At 42.0% G+C, this 22,160-nt stretch overlaps 1 protein-coding gene across 4 annotated transcripts in view; it reads right to left on the bottom strand.

Annotated features, from left to right (window-relative positions):
* Positions 1 to 22,160, bottom strand: part of SHROOM2 (shroom family member 2) — a 117,982-nt gene that overhangs the window by 34,987 nt on the left and 60,835 nt on the right. The window contains exons 3-5 of one of the 4 annotated variants that reach the window (XM_059493746.1): positions 11,911 to 12,015; positions 9,670 to 9,801; positions 1,807 to 4,441 (exon numbers count right to left, since the gene is read on the bottom strand). In XM_059493746.1, coding sequence (XP_059349729.1) covers positions 1,807 to 4,441; positions 9,670 to 9,801; positions 11,911 to 12,015 — 2,872 coding nt within the window. Of the gene's footprint in view, positions 1 to 1,806; positions 4,445 to 5,368; positions 5,499 to 9,669; positions 9,802 to 11,910; positions 12,016 to 22,160 lie in introns of those variants that run through there. The other 3 variants (XM_059493742.1, XM_059493743.1, XM_059493745.1) reach the window with 3 other exon arrangements.

The raw sequence follows: 22,160 nt of genomic DNA, 5'->3' as shown, positions 1-22,160 counted from the left end.
ACAGCATAGCATGTTTTAAGCTTGTTTGGTTTTAAGCAGTACAGCGTGCTGTGACCTCCTGCGCTGCACTCCCGACCTGGCTGTGCTCGCCTTGCTGCTCTGCTTTGCTGATCTATACAAGAGCTTAACATTTTTATAAATGTTTGCAACTTCCATTTGGCAAAAACAAAAAAAAAAAAAAAAGAGGCACAGAAGTTGCAGAAGAGTTGCTCACATTTTAGGAGATGCAAGTATGCACCAGATTGTGAATCCCCGTGCAAGTACTTCAGTTTCTCAGTACAACACCAACAGTGCTGTTCCAGAACGTTACTATCTCCCTATCTCCAAACAACCCCACCCAAAGCACAGCTTTGCATTACAAACACTGAACCTACAGGAAATTTAATTGCACATTAGCACTGGAATAATCTGAATCATATATGCAAAACAACATCTTTATTTACTTCAGTCTGTTGTAAGCATCTTCAATGTGCTTATCACCATATTTTCCAGGTGCGTGCTTTTTGCCCCAGGAGGCCTATATTGAATTAAGAGCACTGACTAATAAACCAGAAATGCATACAGGGAATAGATTATTTTTCTGCTGGGTAGGCAATTATTTAATAATTCAGTGAATTTAATTTTCAAAGTAACGTCCAGGTGAATATTTTCAGTGCTTTGAATCCCTACCCTAGTAAATTATCCATGCAGTGAAGTCTGCACATAGAGTTCAAAAAGAACTTTTGCCAAACTTAAAGATGCAAAAAAGTTATGGAAAGACAGTCCCCAACTTCTAGAGATCAACATTTTTGTTTCTTTTTGAGCTATTCTCATTCTACTCCATGTCCACACACACACACAGAGGTGAACTGTGTATGTATGTATGCAATGTTTTTAAAAGGGGAAAAATACAGAAAAAGTAATATACAGCTGCTTTGCTTCAATTCTATTCTAGCAGGAGGCAAAGTTCAGGTTGAACACACTATGATTCCTTATACATATCAGGCAATCTCATAGTAGCTTGAACAACATCTTTTAACAGAGAACTAAAGAGATTTCGTTTCTCTGTTTACTTCCAGTGCCACCTGCCAACCATTGCCTGGCCCTGCTTGGTTAAAAATTAACATAATATTTACTTGCAAGTTGAACAGATTTTGGCATCTCTCTAAGGAATAAATGTATAAATCTTAAATCAAGCAAACTGACATAAAACAAAACATTAAGCAGTTTCATTGTTGCTGTGGCTTTAACATTAACAGGCATATTTGTAATCTCAACTTTTTCAGGCAGAAGTCCTCTGTAATTTTGCCTGAAGCAAGTTTAGAAGAAAAGAGGAAATCAATGGAAATTACTAAACCATTAAAAATGAGACAAAGTATATATTATTTACATGTGGAACACTTTTCTTCATAGTTTCAGAGAATTCAAACAGGGAATACAGCCACACCAATGAAAAAATAAGTCTGGGTGAAAATTGCTTTGAACCTTCAAAATCTCTACTGTAAAAATAGAAGGTGTTAGCAAATCAATCATGTTTTTCTATCCGACTTCAACACACAAGAAATTATTTTGATCCAACTGCTCTTGTGCAGCACAAACTTTGATCTTCCTTGTTTTACTTAAGATAGCTACCTATAACATTTACTCCTTTACTGACAAAAGGCAAATACCTGTAACATTTACTCCTTTACTGACAAAAGGCAAATACCATATTACATAGTGTTCCTAAATTGGAAATTTCCATAAAAATTCTCTTTTCCCCTCCACTCCTCTACCGTCCTCCACCACACTGGGCAACTTAAAGAATAATACAAAAGACATGTGTACCTGTTTGTAGAAATCAGTGGAAGGGGATGATCTAGACCTCTCATGGGAGTACTGGGATTTCCCATGCTGTTCATGGCCTGTATCGAGGATATTTTCAGCTGAGTGGTACCTTCCCGAGCCCCTTGGCTCTACGGGCTTCCTCTGCCCCTTCCACGATGCCTCATACTCTGCAAAGGTTCCCAGGCGCTGTGGCTGTGCAGATTTCCCAAGCCTCTCAGCAGCCCTATTGCTGCTGCTATGGTGGACACTGTCCTTTGAAGCATGAGCAATTTCAGGTCCAACAGAGGCTACCTGATCTCTTCTCTCATGCCAGAGCTCCTCTCCCTCTTGTGCTTTCCTATCTGGCCTCTCAGGCTGTCCCTCTGCTAAACCATGGGGACCTGGTTTCTGTGATGATTTTCTAAATGCAGGCTTACTTGTTTCTTCAAAAAATTTCCACCTGTCTGCAAATGAACCCAGGGCTTCTTCTGATCTCTTTGGACGGCAATGAGCATGGCGTTCATCCTCTGACATGCCCACCTCATTCATCTTCTCTGGTTCTGAGTATGACTTCAGTTTTTGCTCTGTTGTGAACCTCTTCCTGGCTCCAATCCGAGAAACGTGATGAGTGCCACTCCCTGTAGGATTTGGTTTGGCTTGTGTAGCCTCAGGGAATCCAGAGGCATCTTCAGAAACCAAAGTCAGTGATGAAGAGTTGTAACTAGCAGTTTTCCGCTCAGGTGACCTGGGGGGATACTCCGCGGGGCTGGGCTCCAAGCCCCGGCGTCTGAAGGACGTCGCGCTCAGAACCCTGGCCTGGGCTTCCTTCAGGTGATCTTTGTAGGAGCTGGTAAAGTTTGTGTCGGGGGATGTGATGACATTCCCTGTTGAATCTGGGTTCCAGGTCTCACTGCACTCCTCTGTTTCAGATGAGCCTACTAGTGTAGCAGTACTTCTACTTTTCTGCAGCTTGGCTCTCCTCATTTGGATCTCATTTCTGAGGGTTGTTGAAAAACGATCACTCCTTCGTGCCTGTTTAGACAGGTGAGTGTCAAATGAGGTCTGTCGTTCTGATACCACTTCTGGGTTGTTGTCAGACTGTTTTTTCCCTTCCTGAGCTAAAGAGTGCAACATTGGTGTCCTCTGAGGAGAAATCTTGCTACTTTCATCTTTCCCCCACCTAAAATCTTTCTGAGCAGATCTGTTTTCAGTGGTAAGGACACAGCCCTTTACATCCTCCTGCTGACCGTGCCTAGTTTCACTTTCCTCAGAGCTCTCACAGCTTTTCTTTTGTCCAGATTTTTCAGTATGATCAGGTTTTTTAGATTCTTCTACTGTAGCACACCTAGCATCTCCCTCTCTGTCCTCTGGGTAATGACTACTGTTCTCACACCTTGTCAGTGAAGATTCAACAGATTGTTGAGGTAGATAGTATTTTGGGTTTGGGGCCATTGTAATAAGTGCAGGATTTTCATGAGGTCCAAGTGACAAATCAGTTCCCACTGCAGAATTCCAGCTGTCATCCTTGAGTTGTAATGGCTTTGAGCTTCCCTGAGCAGGCTGTTTTGCTGTCACACAATAATATCGACTTTGTCCAGTGTTGTCCACCTTCTGTTCAGCAGCACTGTTCAAAGAGGAAGTGTTGAGCAGACTGGCTTGGTTTGGACTGTAGCCATGAAAATGATCTGTAGTTAACTCCTGAATGCCACTGTAGGACAGGTAATGTTGCTGATCTTTAGGTGCAGCTAAGATTCTTGCACTGTGATAAAAGGTGCTTTCATCGCTGTACTGGTGCTGGTGGTGGTAAGAGTAAGCAGACTGTGCAAACCTAATGTCAGTGCTGGACAAGGATGGCTGCAGTTTGTTCACAGTTCCTGCATTACTACTGTACCTGTCACCAGCTGAAGAAAAAGTGTGTTCTGAACTGAGATCAGATTTGTAATTTGAGCTGCTGATCCTCCTGTCACATGCTCTGGACGGCCGTCGCTGCTGCTCTGCAGTTTCCAAGCTCCAGTCACTCCTGGGCTGCGATCGGTTCAGGGCTGTAAAGTGCTGTGTGCTGGCACCCTCTGAGTACACAGGGCCCTGGGCTTTCTCGTGGCCCTTGGTGGCAGCAAAGCTGTCACTACGAAGAGGTGGAGGTGGCGGGGGAGGAGATGAAGGCCTCTTTTTATCAGGGACGTACCAGATAGGTCCGAAACTGGATTTTCCCGAGCTAGTGGGCTTGCCATCTGGGTCTTCCTCTGCTCTAGGACTTTTGTTGTTCTCTTGTTGGATGGGAGCTGGCAAATACCCAGGTTTGTCCTCTGTTCCACTGCTGTCATTCAAAAACTGTCCAGACTTGCTTCCATGCTTAGCAGTCTCCCAGGGCCCCACTTTGTAAAGCATGTTCTCTGTTGAAGAAGTGTCTGCACTGGACAGAGTGTGGTCAGGGGTGCTAGAACTTGTGGAGAAAGATCCATAGGCTGAATCCCGCTTACTTTGGCTCCCTAGATGATCAATGCTACTATTAGACCTTGCAGAAGAAAGTCTTCCATACTGGGCTACTTGGGGAGTGTGGTCCCAGCTGTCCATACTTCCCAAAGAGCTGAATTGGTCAGAAGAGCGGTATAGACTTGTCTGATCCCATGGGTTTGACAAGTCCTGAGAAGAACAACTACTGAAGGAAACAAACAAACAAAGTGTCAGAATAAATATAAAAAAATTATATTCACAACATAATTATAACAACCCATTTTAATAATATTGGTTAAATCCATCTGCACAGCAGTTAAAGACAATCTAACAAAACAAAGTTTGAACACTAACTCAGGGCTCCAACTTGATATTCCACCACTGATTCAAAGCTTGAAACCTTAGTAACTACCTCAGCTTCCCGATGTAAGTTTGCTAGTAAGTAATATGCATTTATCTCCTTGAAGGGTCCCTTTTCCCTATGCAAATTGTTGATTTTGCTGACTTTGCTTTTAGGAAAATTTAGTTTGAGATCCATTAGCTCCCTCCTTCCCAGGAAAAACACCAACTTATTTTTCAGCTTATTTTCCAGGCACCCTGATTCTTCCAGCTGTTAAACTCACATATTTCCTCTCTTCATCTTTGAAATATGACTCCAAACTTCTTTAGCCCATGACGTTATTCCCCCTTCCCAAGTTACTCCAATAAAGTTACATCCACATCTGCCTATTTGTTTGATGTTTTAACTTTTAAGCAGAGATGCACTAAATGCATTTGTCTCAAATATCACCTGCACATGCACCTTAGCAGTGTGGTTTCAAACCACTCTCAAGCTGACACTCTTAAAACAACATTCCATTCCACCCAGTTCCACAACATTGGCAGGAAAACTTCAGGAGGAGATGCCAAAGCTGCATGGCCAAACAAACTTGACTTTCCTTCAAGAACCCTTACTGCCACTAGTTTCTCCCTACCACTCCTTCCTCTATAAAAACATCATCTTTGTCACTACTTTCTTCAGGTCTTTTGCTAAGGACACGGTTCCAAAATCCTGCTGCTTCTGTTACCTTCCTACCCCCTGAGTTTTGTTTCACTTCCTTTCGTTTATTTTCCCTCTCACAGTACCCACCTCCTGTCAATCCAACACACTGATGCTGAGATGACAGTCTTGACAATTATTCTCATCACATCTCCCTCTTTGAACTTCACTGGCAGCTCCTCCTGCTTTTATATACCAAATTCAAATTCTTGCCTTTGTGTGCAAAGACCCTTGGTAGAAATCCCAGACTTATTCCACTTCCCTGTAGTTATAATTATATGAAGCATCTATCAAATCTTGTGTTGTAAAGAGACCTGTGAAAGCTAGCAATGAAATTAGAATAATCCATATAAAAAATACCAAGAGTGATACAGGTCTTCTGTCAAAAATATTGCAAAGGTCAACTCCACAGTTCTTTGGAATTCAATATTAACAGAATTGGTTCTTTTCCCCTCTACTACTATAGCCTTTTAAACTTCTTTTCTTAGACAACATGGTCAAAAGCAACTTATACGAAATAAGAGAAGATATGCTTTATGCTTATTTTCTAAAGGCATTTTATTAACAAGACACACTAACAATAGCTTCATCTTGTGGGATTTTATGTTCTTTCATTTGTTTATTTTCAGCATTTAAAGCATCTTGCTGAATCCTTTAAAAGGTCTTAATTGTCATGTTAAGCTGATACTGTGTTGCATGTAAAAAGTATTGTGGCTATTACTAGGATTTTTCTGTGAAAGAGTAATGTAAGTCAGCTATTACTAAGAATTGCTGATATTCCCACTCCCTTGAGCACTAAGGAGATCACAGAATCATTAGGGTTGGAAAAGACCTTTAAGTTCATGAAATCCAAGCAGATACCTGGCATTAATTAAAAGAAAGATGCCACTTGTGCAGGAAAGCCTCAGTTTACAGGTCTCATGTAAATCTGCCAGTATCAAATGTGAAGCAGAGATATCATCACAGCAGCAAAGCCCTGCTGGAAAATGCCTAATGGAAACCCAGCAGAAGCAGGAAGCACTTCAAAGGACAGGAAAGTTTCTAATGGCATGTTAATGCAGAGCGTGGCCTCCTGTGGTCCTAAACTGCAGGGCAATCTTCCTGTGAACCCTGACATGGAAGAGAGTGCAGAGGCCAGTTCTGCCTGAGCCTGGCTGGCATCCCAGGATAATCCTCTCTCAGTGGCTGTTTTAGAGCAGATTCATATAAGCACCTACACTGGTCAAAGTTGGGTAGGTGAAGTCCAGGAATAATCTACAAACACCATCCCTTGGCCACACTGGCCAGTAAACACCCTTCCCAACCCTGGGGCATGAGCTTCTGCTCCTGGACCATTACAGAAATTATCTCCTCTCAGCAACAGCATGGGATTACAAACCAGATGCACCTGACCCTAACGGCCCCAAAAGCTCAGTTTAGGCAGCCTTCTCAAAGCACACTGGTCCCACAGCCACACCTGCAATACCAGAATGAAGCAGAAGAGGTGGCTGGGTTCATCTGTACAACCAGGGGCACAGAAAAAACCCAAAGGCTCCTCTGTTATAGTATACCCTACTGCAAGAAAATGCAGGGTTTAAACTTTCAGCAATTTAAGATAGTTCAGTTACATTCCTCCCAGAAAAGTAAACTCAGCCTTAGTTTAGGATGGGCCAGGAAAAAAGTCTGCACCATGTTACTATGACTTCTGTGAAAAAGACAGAAGACTCACAGATGGAAATGAAGGCACCAAAAGCTTTATAAGTTCCAGCTTTCTAGCCTTCCATGAGAGGCATCTAGATCTAGCCTAGTGCTTCCAAAGATAACTTACAATTTTTGCATTAAAGTCACATGATAAAACCCCCATACATATAGTGCTGGATATGAAGGGCTGGGTTCCAGGACCACCCTCTCTCCTACAGCCTCTTCTGGGCTATCTTCCTCTAGCTTCATCCACCTTTTCAAATGTTCAGATTCATCAGGCTGGCAAAAAGAAAGCCCCAGCAAAACCAACCAACCAACAAAACCCTAAAGCAAATCAAACTGCCTATACCTTAACCTAACAGTAGATAGTATGGACAGTCTTCATGGGGCTGTTTTGGCCAGCTGTGCCCCACTCCACCAACACAAAAAAGTGTGGTGTGTGCCCCCTCCCCCCACGAGCTCTCCATGTTTTACAAGTGATTTAGTGAATTTTCACACTCACTGAGAGGATGCAGGTAGGCATAATCAGAAGAGATTTTAGGCTTTGAATAACAATTTCAGATGCTTAGCTCAAGGAAGGACATGAAATTCCAGAAACAGCCCAGGGATGGGATGCCTGGGCTAGAAATGTATCCCCTCCTTGGGCTATTTCAATTATCTCCTTGCATACTGCTGTTTTTAGCTACTGATCGCTGTGCTTTCTGATCAGCTGAGCTTTTTGTGAAATGTACTTGTAAAGTGGGGAATCTCAGAGGCTGCTCACCTCTTTTTGCAGATCAGCAAGCCCCAAGAACCCCACTCTGCAACTGAGATCCCCAAAGTACCAAAATCCTTGGGCTGCCACTATGGGAATGCTGGGTATCCTCCAGCAGCAGCAGGGTAAAAGCAGCTCTGCCTCTGAAACAGTCTTGGACAACAGACACCAGGGCTGACAAATCTCCCAAATATATTGTCTTTTAAGTGGGCAGCACAGGTAGCCAAGGGGTTCAGCATGGCAGTGATCTGGGAACTGTGATTAGAGACCGTGCTAAGGCCACTAAATCTTTCAGCAGCATGTGAGAAAGAATCCCTTGTTTTTATTAGTATTAGTGTCTGCCAGCAGTTGTGGCTCTTTCTGATATGTGAAGGGAGAGGACTGTTCTATTCCCATCCCCTCTTCCTTTACATCCAGAATTTCCCGACCAAACCTCATTTCAAACTGGCATGGAACCATTTTTTTCTCTTTTTTTTAAGTATTGGAACACACCCAGCTCCTATCAAACACACCTTGAGACACATCTTGTAGTATTTTACTTTCACAAGGTACAAGGACAACCACTAGGAAGAGCAGGAAGCATATAATGATTTACAGCTTAGTAGAGAAGACTCATTAATAGTAGAAATACTCTTTAGCTATAGCATTGCAATGAGGAACCCTGTAGAAGATTTTAGAAATTTCTGAATTTTGTTTCTATGTACAAGGACTTTTACTCTCTTGAAATCTATAAATCTAAATCAATCTAAAAATCTAAATCTAATATCATATGATATTTAAACACAAACCTTAAATCAGTGTAAAGCAGCAGAAATTGTAATCAAAGTTGCTAAAATTTCTACTAATAAAGTATTACAAACAACATTTAAAAACCCCCCTTTCTGTTGACTTTATTCAAGGGCAGTTTAAAAACTTAGCTTAAAAACAGTAGGGAGCTCCCTAAGAAAACAATGTAAAAACATTGTAAATGTTCATCCAAATGTAAAATTTAGATGAAACAATAAAATAAAAACCAGAAGTATTAACTTTTTTGTTTTGACTATCACCAAAGATTAACCTCAAGGAGTAATGATTCAGCAGAGAATGCACAGCACTAAGTATAGAAAACCAAAGTCTGCTTCCCAAACCGGGAATGCACACCAGACTAATTTTTTGTAATGCTCAGTGTAACTGAGGAGGAAAAAGTAACAAAAGGCAAAAAAAAATTAACACCCCTTCCCTCCCAAAAACCAAGAAAATCTTCCATGAAAATGATAAAGAATGTAACCTAGGAGCAGGAAACAAACAAGAACCTGCAACCAGACACAAAGGGGCGTTACCTAAAGGTTTAGAGTTTCACAGCTAGAACTGCCTGGGTGTCCAGGCTGTTTCTCCATTAGTGTTGAATGTGACCTAACAAATATTAAAGTGCTTTAAACAGGGACTGAAAATCATTGGTCTTATTACTTCTCTAGACAAGCAAGATCACAGATGCAGGGAAGGATTACAGAAAGACAGTTAAACTAATTAAACCAGTAATACCTTAAAAGGCAACAGTAAAGCATTCTGCACCCTCTCTTTAGATAAAGCCCTTTTAATTGTTTGAAACAGTATTTTTATCTTCTTCTACCTTTCCTATTTCACTTCATGAATGTTAATTTTGATGGTTACTTTGCCTTAGGATTTTCCCAGTGGACACTGAAAGGAAAAACAGAGCAAGAAGCAGAACCTTGTGACTGCCTTTAAAGCTAGTTTCTTACCTTTCAATCACATGCACATATCACAAACCGTTTCAGAACTCCACTCACCCACACATCAAACTTCCCCAACTCCCCCTTCATGCACCAAGGACAGGCAACTCTAGAGTACAACACCACAATTCTGTGTTGGTTGTTTTTTAAAAAAACCCTCAGCAACATGAGCTGCGTTGTTGCAGGCTGGCTGTTGAGCTGGATGTGTGTAAGCCAAGCAGACTCACCTTGCATGGTAGCTGGAGTGCCAGGAGGTGCAGGCATGGGCCGAGGCGCGGTGTGACGTGGCTGCCTCAGGCTGACTCTCGGTAAATTTGGTTGCGTGCCAGGAGTGCGGCCTGCAGGCCAGGTCATTCCTTCTGAAAGCAACAGAGGCACAGGTGCTGCTTTAATGCAAACACTTCAACAAGGTGACATACAGCAAAAAATCTACCAGGGCAGCAGTAAAGCATTTCACAGATAGGACTGAGGTATAATGACTTTCAATGACAGTAAAACCTTCTACGTGCATGCATGCCAGTTTTGAAAAGACATCACCATTTCTTTAAAATGCTTGAGATGCAGTGAAGTACCAATTCTTTTTTTTTTAATGCGTGGTGAGGTGGGTATTTTTTACAAGGAACAGAGATTGATAAATTTTAAAGTGCCTGACGTGTATCCAGAGATTTAATAGTTAAAGCCAATATTACACTTTGAACTCTTTTACAACTTGCCAACAGTAAGGCTTTGGTAAGATTTTACTGTAGGTAGGTGCATATAGGAGGAGCTTATAGGAAGAAACGAGCTAATGACAGGAAGGATTAAAGCCGTGTACATTGTTTCATACAAGTTAGTGATACAAGCAATCATATTAACTCCAGGCAAATGCTGCTTCAGCTCTTGAAATGTTTGGAATCCCTGATATGCAGGGAGGTTTTGTTTGTTTTGGTGTTTTCTGAGATTGTTTTTTAAAGAATACATTTCAGTATTAATTCAGTGAATCATGTACGTCCCCAAATATCTACTTGGATATCACCTCCAAATGTTCCTGCTCACCTAACAGAAGAGATTCCGTCTAAGAAGTACCAACAATAGGTTGTTGTTAGAGTTATGTACCTTAAAAACTGTTTTGAAAAACTGTTTCATACTCCTCTACCTCCTTCCTTCTGCTCAGGAATTAGTAACTACAGCTTGCATTGCCTTCCAAGGACTTTCTGTTTTGTTACAGCTCTCAGCACTCATGGAGTAAGTGCATTCTTTTTTCCCTAAGGTTAAATAAGCCTTCTGGGTGGAATCCAGCCACTTCTGTTTCAGTGAGCAGATGCCAATTACAGGCCATTTGTCTGGACCCTCTCACTTGGGAATGAAGCAGGACCTTCTTAGAAAGTAATTAATAGCTCTTCTTCTTGGCTCGTCCTGGAGGAAGTGTAATTTAAAATTTAGATGCAATATGAGCTTTGACAAATGCCATCTTTTGAAGTCCGAGTATGAAATAAAGGCTTATAGGACCTGTAGTTGTTACAATTTTTTAATGCACTTCTGTACTTAAGAAATCTGTTACTCCAAGGTTAAGTAATTTGCTACACTGAAGAAGTGTTCCATATTTTCAATTTGAACTGTAAAAAGGTACTTCTACATTTTTTTACTCATTCCCCCTTTTTACACATTTGTCTGTTATCATACCACCACTGCATTTAGAGACCAAAACTAAAGCAAATATCTTCAAAACAGGTCAGCTCTGAGTACATGGCTTTTCACAGTACATTCAGCAAGGTCTGAAGAAATCAGTGATCAATTGCCTTTCCAAAATCTGCATGCAGGATTACAAAAGGAGAATAACAATTCTACAGGGAAACTGTAATTTCACTACAAAGTGTAGCATCATTATTGTCACTAAAAAAAAGAAGTAATTGTTTCCATAAACAAAAGCCTATTCTTCTCAGTGTGACAAAAGAGAAAGCGATTAAGCAGAGCATCTCTAGCTGCTCCTTCTTGGTAGGGACAGTGGAGGAACCCCAGTACTCTCAGTGCAAACAAGTGCAGAAGATTCTGCTCAGCCATATGATGACAGGCTCCAGACAATCCTTGCTTGCTCCAAGCTTGTGTGCAGGTATGGAAAAAGTTACAATTCCACTGTTCAGCTGCACAGAACATCACATGAACTTTTCCCCCCACTGCTCATCTTTAACAGTACTGACAATTCAGCATACCACAAATACCTGGTAAGGCAAATTCAGCAGATCTCCTAGGCATCAATTCAGCTGAAAAGGTTTATCTTTTATGAGACAATTACTTTTCTATGATGTACTGCTAAGGAAGCACAAGACTAGGAAACTAGCACAACACAAGCAGCATTTGGAGCACAAGGAAAAGAAGGTTGGGAAGATTGGGAAGAGGGTTTCTGTGACAGTTTGGGCTTGACAAATGGCAGGAGGAATCCAAGCACTGGGAAGAAACAGAAGGGATGCACATGTAAGTCAGTACTGTACCTCATGGAACTTGTCAAGATCTTGATAAGATAGTTCCTTGCTACATGAATGTCATTTTCAGAAGGCATTTTCTGTGCTACAATGTCCACCACCATTTTCATCTTCCTGAGCAGCCAAGCAAGGGGAGGAACAGACTGGACTGAGTTGTGGCATAAGGCAAGTGGACAAGAATTTACAAGTTCTGTTCAATTTTCTGTTTTTGTGGCCACACAGGATTTTTGAGAGGGTCTTTTTTTTTTTTTTTTTTTACATAATGGTCTGAACAGCCTAAAAATACTGGTGGGATACCCAGAAGGGGGAATCTCATAGACAAACACCTGCTTTTGTTGGGAAGTTCCCACACATGACTAAAAATTAATTCACCATACACAGTCAACAGTACTTTCTGATAGTAATTCTAATTAAATGGTAAGAATCTATCCTGCACTTCAAGGAACAATTTTTTCTAAAATGGGGACTGCAACATAAAAATTGATTCCAAAATTCAGCAAATGGATAGAAGAACTAGAAACAAAAGATTCAGAGATTCAAAACAGGAATATTTTGCAGACAACTGAAGAAGCTGGAAGCTGAGCATTTACATTCTCATGTAAAACCTCTCTGTTACTTCTGAGTGACAGAATGAGATCATCTGAACCTACAAGTCAGAAAACCTCCAGCATTAATGGAAGCATTATTAAAAGCATTTCACTGAAAGTATCTTTCTACCAGTGCTTTTACAGAAGCAGCTAGAAGGAAAATGTTGATAGGCACAGAAGATAGGTTACAAAGAAAAAAAGATAAAGCCAGCAGATACAACAACAGAAGCGTGTATTTCCCCAGCACCACCTTCTCCAACAGATACTGTATCATTCTTATCTACTGAATAGCACCTCTGTTGTAACCCTGCTACACAGGCTTGTGCATCTAGAGTAACCAAAGCAAAAATGTGACAGGCAGTTCCAGGGGCCTGCATGCAGATCAAAACCAATTGCTAGAATTTATTTCATAGACCCATAAAATAGTTTGGGTTGGAAGATCAGTTAAAGTCAGTTAAAGATCACTCAGTTAAAACACCCCTGCCATGGACAGGAACACCTCCCACTAGAGCAGGCTGCTCACAGCCTCATCCAGGCTGACTGAACACTCCCAAGGATGGGGTATCCACAACATCCCTGGCAACCTGTTCCAGTGCCCCCCCACCCTCACCCTAAAGAATTTCTTCCTAATATCTGATTAGTCTGGTAATGTTTCATTGCAGCCCCCTGCTGAAGGAGCCAAGGCCCAGCTGCTGGCACACACCTCGGGCTGAGGCTGCCCAGCTCTCCCTGCAAGCAGCGGCACCGCACGGGACAGAGGCAGCCGCACGGGACAGAGGCAGCCGGGGCCGCTATCCCGAAGCCCACGGGCCGTGTCTCCCTTTGCCGAGGCCCCTTCCCTTTCCCGAGATCCCCTCCCTTCCCTCCCGGCCTCCTCTCCCTGCCCGCCCCCTGCCGGCTGCCGTGCGCTGTGCCCCGGGAGGCCGCGGCTCCGGCGCCGCCGTCACGGCCGATCCTCCGCCTCCTGCCGGGATCGTTCCTCATCCCTACGGAGCCCTCCTGAGGCCGGCACAGCCGCACACGCTGCCGTGGCCACACGGTGGTGGCTTTTCTCCTAGCGGCTGCAGCCCTGGGACTGCACAATTACGCTCCACAGCCGCAGTAATCACTGACAGCCAGGGCTCCCCACAGCACATCTAACCAGGAGTGAGCATTAGAGGCCAGTCCTTGCAAATGCGGTGTCACCCACTGTTCATCTGTATCTGTTGTGACAAGAAATTAATCATGGAATCGATCAAAGAATGGTTTGAGTTGGAAGAGCCTTTAAGATCATCTCATTCCAACCCTTCTGATGAAGGCAGGGACACCTTCCACTAGAGCAGACCATTTGCTCAGAGCCCCATCCAGCCTGGCTTGAATGTTTTTAAGGTATGGGCCACTCACAGCTTCTCCAGACAACCCATTCCAGTGCGCCACCACCCTCAGAGCAAAGAAGTTTTTCTTAACATCTAATCTAGACCTACTCTCTTTCAATGTGAAGCCATTCCCCCTTGTCTTGTCACTATATGCCCTTGAAAATAGTCTCTCTCCAATTTCTCATAGGCTCCCTTTGGGTTCTGGAAGACTGCTACTATGTCCCCCCAAAGCTTTCTCTTCTCCAGGCTGAACATTCCCAGTTTTCTTAGCATTTTCACACAGGTGTTCCAATCCTCTAATCAACTCGATGGCTTCCTTTGGACTCACTCCAACAGGTCGATTGTCCTTCTTGTGCTGGGGATGCCAGAGCTGGACGCAATACTCAAGGTGGGGTCTTTGCCCTAATAAAACCTGGGTTTAGATAACAAATCCCAATTTTTCAAAAGTCAAAGGATGGACAAGTCAGTGGCTTCAGTCAGAACTGAGCTGGATTTACAAAGACAGGAAAAAAATCCCAAAGCAGAAGCATCTGATCTTTTTAACTCTTACTGTTACACACTGTCAGCCCTAAATCTTTGCGTGAAAACTGTTGTAGCAATCATTTATATTAAAGATTCTTTAAAAATAGATATATTCCCTTTTCAGTCACTTATGCTTCTATAGAAAGCTGTAGATCATGTTTCAAGGTACAAACACAAGAATTTGGGAATCAGTCAGTGTAGTGATGCTGAACAGCAGCTATCAAAATAAAACTCTTCTCCCTCCATTCACCACAGTGCTACTCAAAGCTTTTCGGCGGTGCAACAAAGCCTTTCTGTGTTGTTAAAAACTTTGTTTTTAAAATAACCCAAGTTCACTTTTCCAAAGTTGCAGCAGGAGGTCCAAACTACTGGCAGTCATTTTAAACCTTGTCTAGAACCAGAAATGTTGCCTAATCCCAGAGTAACTGGCTACAAGACATGCCAAAGATGCAAGGCTAAGGAAATGCAGAAAGGCTGCAGCCCTGAGATAAAATGGAAACCTGCACAGGCTTAAAGGTCAAGTGCAATCACTGGCACCCTCAAACAAGCAGCACACCCGAGCACTGCACTGTGAGGTACAGCTCACAAGGTGCCCTTAGATTGTGTCAAAGCCAAATAAACCAAACCACACTGCTCTTGTTTGTTCTGCAGAAACAGAACCAGTTACAAACATGCTGCCTGCCCCATGCCAGCCACACAAATTGCCTAGGAAAGGTTCAGGTTTTGCAGTGTCCTCAGCAAGCTGCTCACACACATTTTTTTATTTTTTTTTTTACTCCATGTACAGAAAATATCAAGAATTTCTAGTGACAGCACAGGGGCTCTTGTTTGTCTGCTTATAAATCCCAAACCACTTCAAAGTTCTCAGTTTTCTCACATCCCCTCCCTTACAATAACGGTAGGCTAGACATACCAATACCTCATTAACAAATTTTTTTAGTAAATCTGTGTATGCTGGGGGAACAAAAGTCTTCCCAATCCATGAGGGTTTTTTGCAGTTCACCAATCTTTTGTTTAGTAAATTAAAACACACCAGAAGACCAACATATAATGTAATTAACTGGTTATTCAAAAAGCCACTGCACAGGAACCGCTAAATCATTTATTCAATGTATTAAAAACATATTTGGATTTTGCTAGTCTTCTGAATCCTTGGCAGGAAAAAAAAGGAGGCCGAATACCACCATGAGTCTGCAGTTACCCACAGAGGGCTCAAGTAAAAACAAATTGACAATGTAACTGTTTTTCATTCCAGAAGCTGTTATATGTATTTGTCACTGCAGATTTGAAGAATTCATTCAACTGCCTAACATGGGAGCTCATGACTCGAACTAGATGATTTTTCTAAAATTAAGAAATATTTTTTTAAATGAGCACTTAATTTGATCTTTCTTCTTACCCTCTCTTGAAAACAGACAAACAACATTCCTTTCTACAGAATACTAAAGGAGTCATCATCCTATACAAAGATATTTGCTATTATCTATCTCAGACAGCTATATTCATAGAATTCAAATTACTTCATGCTACATTAGTCACCACTGGCAGATCTATCTGCCAGGGAAATATGGAAATGAAGTATCTAAAATCTGGCAAAAAGCTATCACCCAGCAGCAAAACTCTGTAAGGAATGCGAATGGTTTCTTGTGCCATTCTCAGTAAATAAATACATGCAAGAGTCATTCTAATTTAGGCTAAACCAGTTGTTATCAATTCCATTAAAAAGCTCTTGATTAAGTCCAATACAATTCTCCTTGCCATTTTCAGTGTTGTCCTGTCTCCTGACATAAAGGTATATCTATATCTTTGGATCTAACAGCAAACCAAGTGAGGACAAAGCATCCAAAACTTGAGGTGGAACACTTTTTCTGAACAGTCTCCTGCTTTAGTTTTTCTTCATTTATTTAAAAATAAAGGAAGGAGGGTGGTATGTATGTCAGAAAGAATATGAGAAGGAAGAAAAATACAGAGAGCCCTCCTGAAAATTTCCATGCTGAAATTGTGTATTAAAGGATTTCCCAAATTAAAAAAAATCTTCCAGAATGTATTTTGAAGTAAACCTTCACTGTCACTCATATCCAATAGAGACTACATGTATATACACACACATATCTATCTCTCTATATAGATTCATGCATAGATTTATGCATGTATGCAAAGCGACTTTTTAGGCTTTTCTAGTTCCAAAATATCCACAATTTCTCTGACCAGGCTGATGGTTTTGCACTCCAGCCACTGCTTTTTTGGTCTTTTCCCACTGCTAAAACCTGTCCCACTACCCACTTATGAACTCACCTCTATGCTGCTTTCTAGAGCCTCACAGCCTCAGCCACTTCCTTCCCTTTCTCTTAAGCCTGTCCTACTGCCTTTCCCTCTGGTTCAGTCTAAGATGCCCCAAGTTCCTACTGTCCTGGGGCTAGACAGCAGCAACTCAATGCCTTTTCTAAAGTACACTCTGTGCCAGCATACAGGCTGCCCATCCAGAAGAGCCTTAAACATCCTTTTAAGTAAGGACAGAAGATACAGTAACTGCATTAGCCCCTCCAAAAAGCCAAAAAACAGGGCTTTCCCAGCAGAGGCAGAAACATCAGGACTTGAAATTTTAACTGTAGAGGTATCACATTCTCACTTTATATTATAGAGATTAAACTTAAGATGTGTAAAATGTCTTTTCATGGTGAGCAAAAAATCCAAAAAACTCTTGCTAAGTATCATCATGGCAAATACTTTAGGGCCATGTCTTTTACCTCTGCAGATCTGTAGTGAGCTTTATAAAAACAACAAGACTCTTCCTTTCTTTCAGGGTCACTCCCTGAATACAAAAAACATGTGAATGGAACTCTGTTTCAGATGAAGCCAAAACCTGTCTGGATTTACATCTGGCTTGTTAACAAAAGGAATGGTTAAATCAGATGCACTGCAGGAACATTTAATGAAATATTTAATTAAGTAAATCTTTAGAACAATACTGCCGATCCCTATTAGAAACAATATAGTTATTTTCATCCAAAAAACCCTATTGGAGTAAGAAGAAGAACCAACTCAACAGGCCCACATAAAGTCTTATTGCTCATCTATTTACAAGCTTTCACTTGTTAAATACTCTAATACTGCTTCTCACAACACTTGGAATTCCCAAGTAAGCTTCCAAATAAATACTGGTCACATCACACAGCATCCAGGACCCATTTACTCTGGCTTAGCCATAACTAAGACAAAAAATGAGTATAATACTGTAAAAAGTTACATTACTTTCCACATTAATAAAGAACCGAATAAGCTTTTCATGTAGAAATTTTCCCTTGAGGCATCTTGGTCTCAGAAGGAGAATAGAGATTTGAAAGAAAAATCTGCTCTACCAAAAAAAAAAAAAAAAAATTAAAAAACCCCAAACCAAACCAACAAAAAAATCCCAAAACAAAACCAACAAACAAAAACAAAACCAACAAACCAACAAAAACACAAATGAAAAAAAATCCCACCAAACCAAAACCAAACAAACCAAACTCCCCCAAAAACTCCTCTTCTGAAAATCCCCTTCTGGATTACATATACTAGTGCATGTAAAAATTTTTACTTCTTCCACTGAATTGAGGTAGCTATGCAGCTGTAAATCACTCTTTGATACACAGCATTGTTTATAAAAAGGATTTTTATTGTCATAAAAAACTATTTTCAGATTAAAACAGACATTAGAGTTTTGGCACATTACAGAGCTCATAATTTGGGCAGGAAATCTCAGCTGCTTTAACACGTTGGAAGCCCAAGGCATAAGGTGGTTACAGTTGCACAATCATCCAAGTAACCTCTCCCTCCTTACCTCCCAGGGCAGCTCAAGTTTCAGGTGAAATTAATTGTTAGTTCCAAGTTAAATGCCGTTCTTAATCTCCAACTGATGACTGCGGCCACAACAGCATTATAACAAACAGCAGCACAATCTGAAACACCTACACATCCATCTCCACTGGCAAAGGGCAGATATTTTCCTGCAACTTCTTGGAGCATGAGCTACTCTCTTCCTATCTTCCTATGCCTGTACTAACTCAGGCCAAATATTTCCAACATTTTGTGTAGACTCTTAATGGAAGTAGAAGGAATCTGCACGGGCAGGTACAATGCTGTCTCTGAGAGCCTCTACCACCCTGTGGGTAGGAGCCTGGCCCTAACAATGCAATCCATGCCCTCCATCCCTAGGGGGGAGATGGGGACTGCAGTAAAGGCAAGTGCAAGAAGCTGGATCCTCTGCTGAGGCTGGTTCTATGTCCTGCTTCATCTTCTGACATTTCATTCTGTGAGAAACAGAGCTGTTTCCCTTGATTTGGATACACTGGGAACAAGTACAAACCCCCATTTGGAGCAGATATATGGCAGCCCTGAAACACAATCACCTGGAGCTAGAACATTAATAATGACCAGACAACTCTCATTTCTGGGATTCTTGGAACAGAGCTGATTTTGGTTGGAGAACTAGGTTTTTAGGCTTATTTTACAGAAACTGAATGTGCCAAGATATGCACCCAATTTAACATCATTAGAACTTGAATGCTGGGTTCAGTCACTTCACAGCAAAATAAAAGCTATTTTCCAAGCAAAATTGAAAACAGAAGCCCTTCACAGCAATAACAACACAAATCTTCAATAGATCATTTTTCTTCCAGCCCAGCTCACACCATCCCTTCAGATCCCAATCTTTAGCCACCCTAATTATCACCAAGTGTAGGTTTTAAAGAGAGTAAATCTGGCAAAAGTAGAATAATAAATGTCCACAGGTTGAAACGGGCTTTGATACACAGAAATCAAATCAGAAATTATCTAAATTTTCCAAGCCCAGATCAGTTACAATTGATGACAAAATACAGGAAAAAATTCTCTAGTTAATATTCATAAATAGTTACTTCTGCCGCCAAAGTTTGTTTGTTAAAAAGCTGCAGAAATTATCAGCATCCCTCCAAAATGATCAAGTAGTTTAGTAACTGAGCTCATCTACGCATTCTTCCTGCATAAACCAAGGTATCTACAGACAATCTCACAACAGACCACACAGATACTATGACTACATTCACATGCAAATTGTACCTACATCACTATTACTAAACTTGGAGCAGTGAACACACCTCTGGGTTCTCAGCTGTTTGCACTATATGTGCTGCATTTAGTCACCTTCAGATGGGAAACAAAGCTGGCTTTTAACACTCCTAGGGTGGTGCAGAGCTGTGCACAAGGATGTCTAAACAACCTCAAAGAATAGAAAAGGTATCTTCATGTAGAAAAAAATCACTGAGACATACTGACTACCACATATGAGCTCCAAGTGACTAATGGATGTCTAATATTTTATAGCTTTACTCAAAGTTCAGGGAAGCCACAGAAATGTGTGATGGTTTTTATGTGCCAGTGCTCTGCTATGTATTACTATGTTATTATAAATCAACAGTAACCTGCAGACATTGATCCTAACTCTTCTGGATCCTTCCCCACAAATACAGTGGGGAGATCATCCTACCTGAGCAGCCCTCTTGTGTGAGAGGGTCCATTAGCCTCACCAGATTAAGGATTTCTCTAATGGAGATGACTGGCCCGTCTGGTCCCCACTAAGAAGATAGAGACAGAAACTCATCCTGAGCCCACGCTGCTCTAGCACTCCCCCTTCACAGCATGTATGTGCTTGAGAAGCTGGAAGCAGTGACTGCCTGGCAGTGACAAAAAAAAATATCCTAAATTAATCATTTAACTCCCTCCCCCTTCCCCAAACTGTGTAAGACAAGTGTATGTCAATGATTAGGCTGTTTCCCCCCCCCCCCACTTTTGCTCAGTACTTCATACTCCTCTCCTTTACAAACAGAAATCCCACAACCCTTTCTTTAGATTTATTATGAAGAACAAACCATTTTGGTCTCACATTTATCAAAATACTCATTTCCTCTTGCACTGTTCCGTAAAAATCCCCTTCCACCCTCGCGTAAGTTCCGTACATTTTGGCAAACAGCTCACAGTTTCACTGGGAAACTTTGTCCACCAAATTTTCTTTCCACACCACTAAAAGCTTGAGGCGTAAAAACTCTCAGGCCTGGACACTTTGAGTTCCACTAATAGTGACTCTGCCGCTGCATTTGTCTCCTGCTGCATTTGTCTCCATCCCGTACTGGGATGGAGAGACCACCCAACAAAACTGGTTGCAGACCTCTTAGAAAGTAGCAATGCAAAGCACCCCAGTGCCTGGCCCAGCTGGGAGAGGAGTGGTTTTGCTCAGCAAGACAAAGCACACTGAAAGCCATGTCTGCCTGAGAAATGGGAGGCAAATTTGAAAGAAAAACAAAACGCTCTTTTCAAAGTCACCTCCCTTCTTCCACACCTGAGACTCCACTTCAACAATCCTATAATGAAAATTTAATCGGATGCATTTGAGACAACAATGCATAGCTTTTTTATCCCCCTCATCCAACAAGTTACAAGAGACAGAAAAAAGCCAAGAGAAAGGCACCCTGAGCACTGGCTTATCCCAACATCGGAAAGAAGGGGTGAGGAGCTGCCGAGTGTCCCTCGTCCTGTCCAGGCTGGCAGAGCCGTCCGTACCTACCCGGGCTCCGTGCTGGGCGGTGCCTTCCTCCCTGCGGCTCCAGGCAGAGCTCCCGGCGGCCGAGCGGGACCGGCCCGAGGGCCCGAGCCGGCACCGGGGGTGCTCCTGGCACCCTCCCGGGCTCTGTCCCCGGCAGATACGAGCGATGCCGGCCGAGCAGAGCATGGGGCTCCTCAGCCCTTGCCACCGGCTGTCCTGAGCTAATCTGCGGCCGCCAGCTTAGGGATATAATTAGACTGACAAAGGAGCCTTGTGAGCGCTCCCCGCTAAGAGCCGGAGCGCTTCAGATTAGCCAGACCCGCGACTCCGCCGCCGAACGCGGCTGCGGAGCTCGGCGGGGAAAAGCTGAGCAAAGTCCCAAAAATGAAACCAGAGGACTGTTCCTGACGGAGAAGGAAGGAAGGGGATTTTTAGTTTTCGTTTGAAGTGGCGTTTGAGATGGCGCATGTAAAATGCGCTGGCATTATGCTGTTGAAACTGTTCGTTTGATCTGTTCTATCCTTTTCCAATATTCTAAGCAAATGCACGGCCAGGTAAATAGATGGGTCTGGGACGCTACATTGTAAAGAAGTTAATGTCACCTATGAGATGACAAAGCTAAAAGAAAATCTCTTAAGAGCTGATGGATCATCAGTGGTAGTGGAGAGTTACAGATGTTTTTCCTACACATGAAAAACAACCAGTCTTCTCAGGGAGTAGCACTTTGCCTAAAAGAGAGGCATCCTGTTACATCCCTAGAAATAAACCACCTCAGTATGCAGGCACTGGAAATCATCACCTACAGGTACATCCATCCCCCAGGGAGAATGATGTTACAAATTCTGGGGAGTTCTTTCAAAGGACAATTTATTTTAAAAGTCTTCTGAAAAAATAAGCTTTACTCCACAGTCACACAATTAAGCCCTTTCTGCTAGCCAGATTTGCACATGTAAGCTAAGCTTGCTTGATGGTTGTTGACCATCATTATATCTGAGGATATAAAGGATACAGTAACAGGCTGCACAGAGTTTCTTTGGGGGAAGATGAAAAATATTAATTATACTGTACCATTAAGGATTGGCATAGCAGAAAAAAAGATAAACTTTCTTCTTACACACTGGACTATGTGCCACAATCATGTTTTTCTTAGGTTCACGGACCCATCACAATAAACAGCAACTATACATTTTTTTGGTTCTGTTCTATAACAGAGTGGACTGATTGCACCACAGCATCCTT

This window comes from Ammospiza nelsoni, chromosome 2 (genome assembly GCF_027579445.1).
Source record: "Ammospiza nelsoni isolate bAmmNel1 chromosome 2, bAmmNel1.pri, whole genome shotgun sequence".
Lineage (NCBI taxonomy): Eukaryota > Metazoa > Chordata > Aves > Passeriformes > Passerellidae > Ammospiza > Ammospiza nelsoni.
Note: the sequence above shows the minus strand (reverse complement) of the source record. Positions and strands in the feature narration are given on the sequence as shown.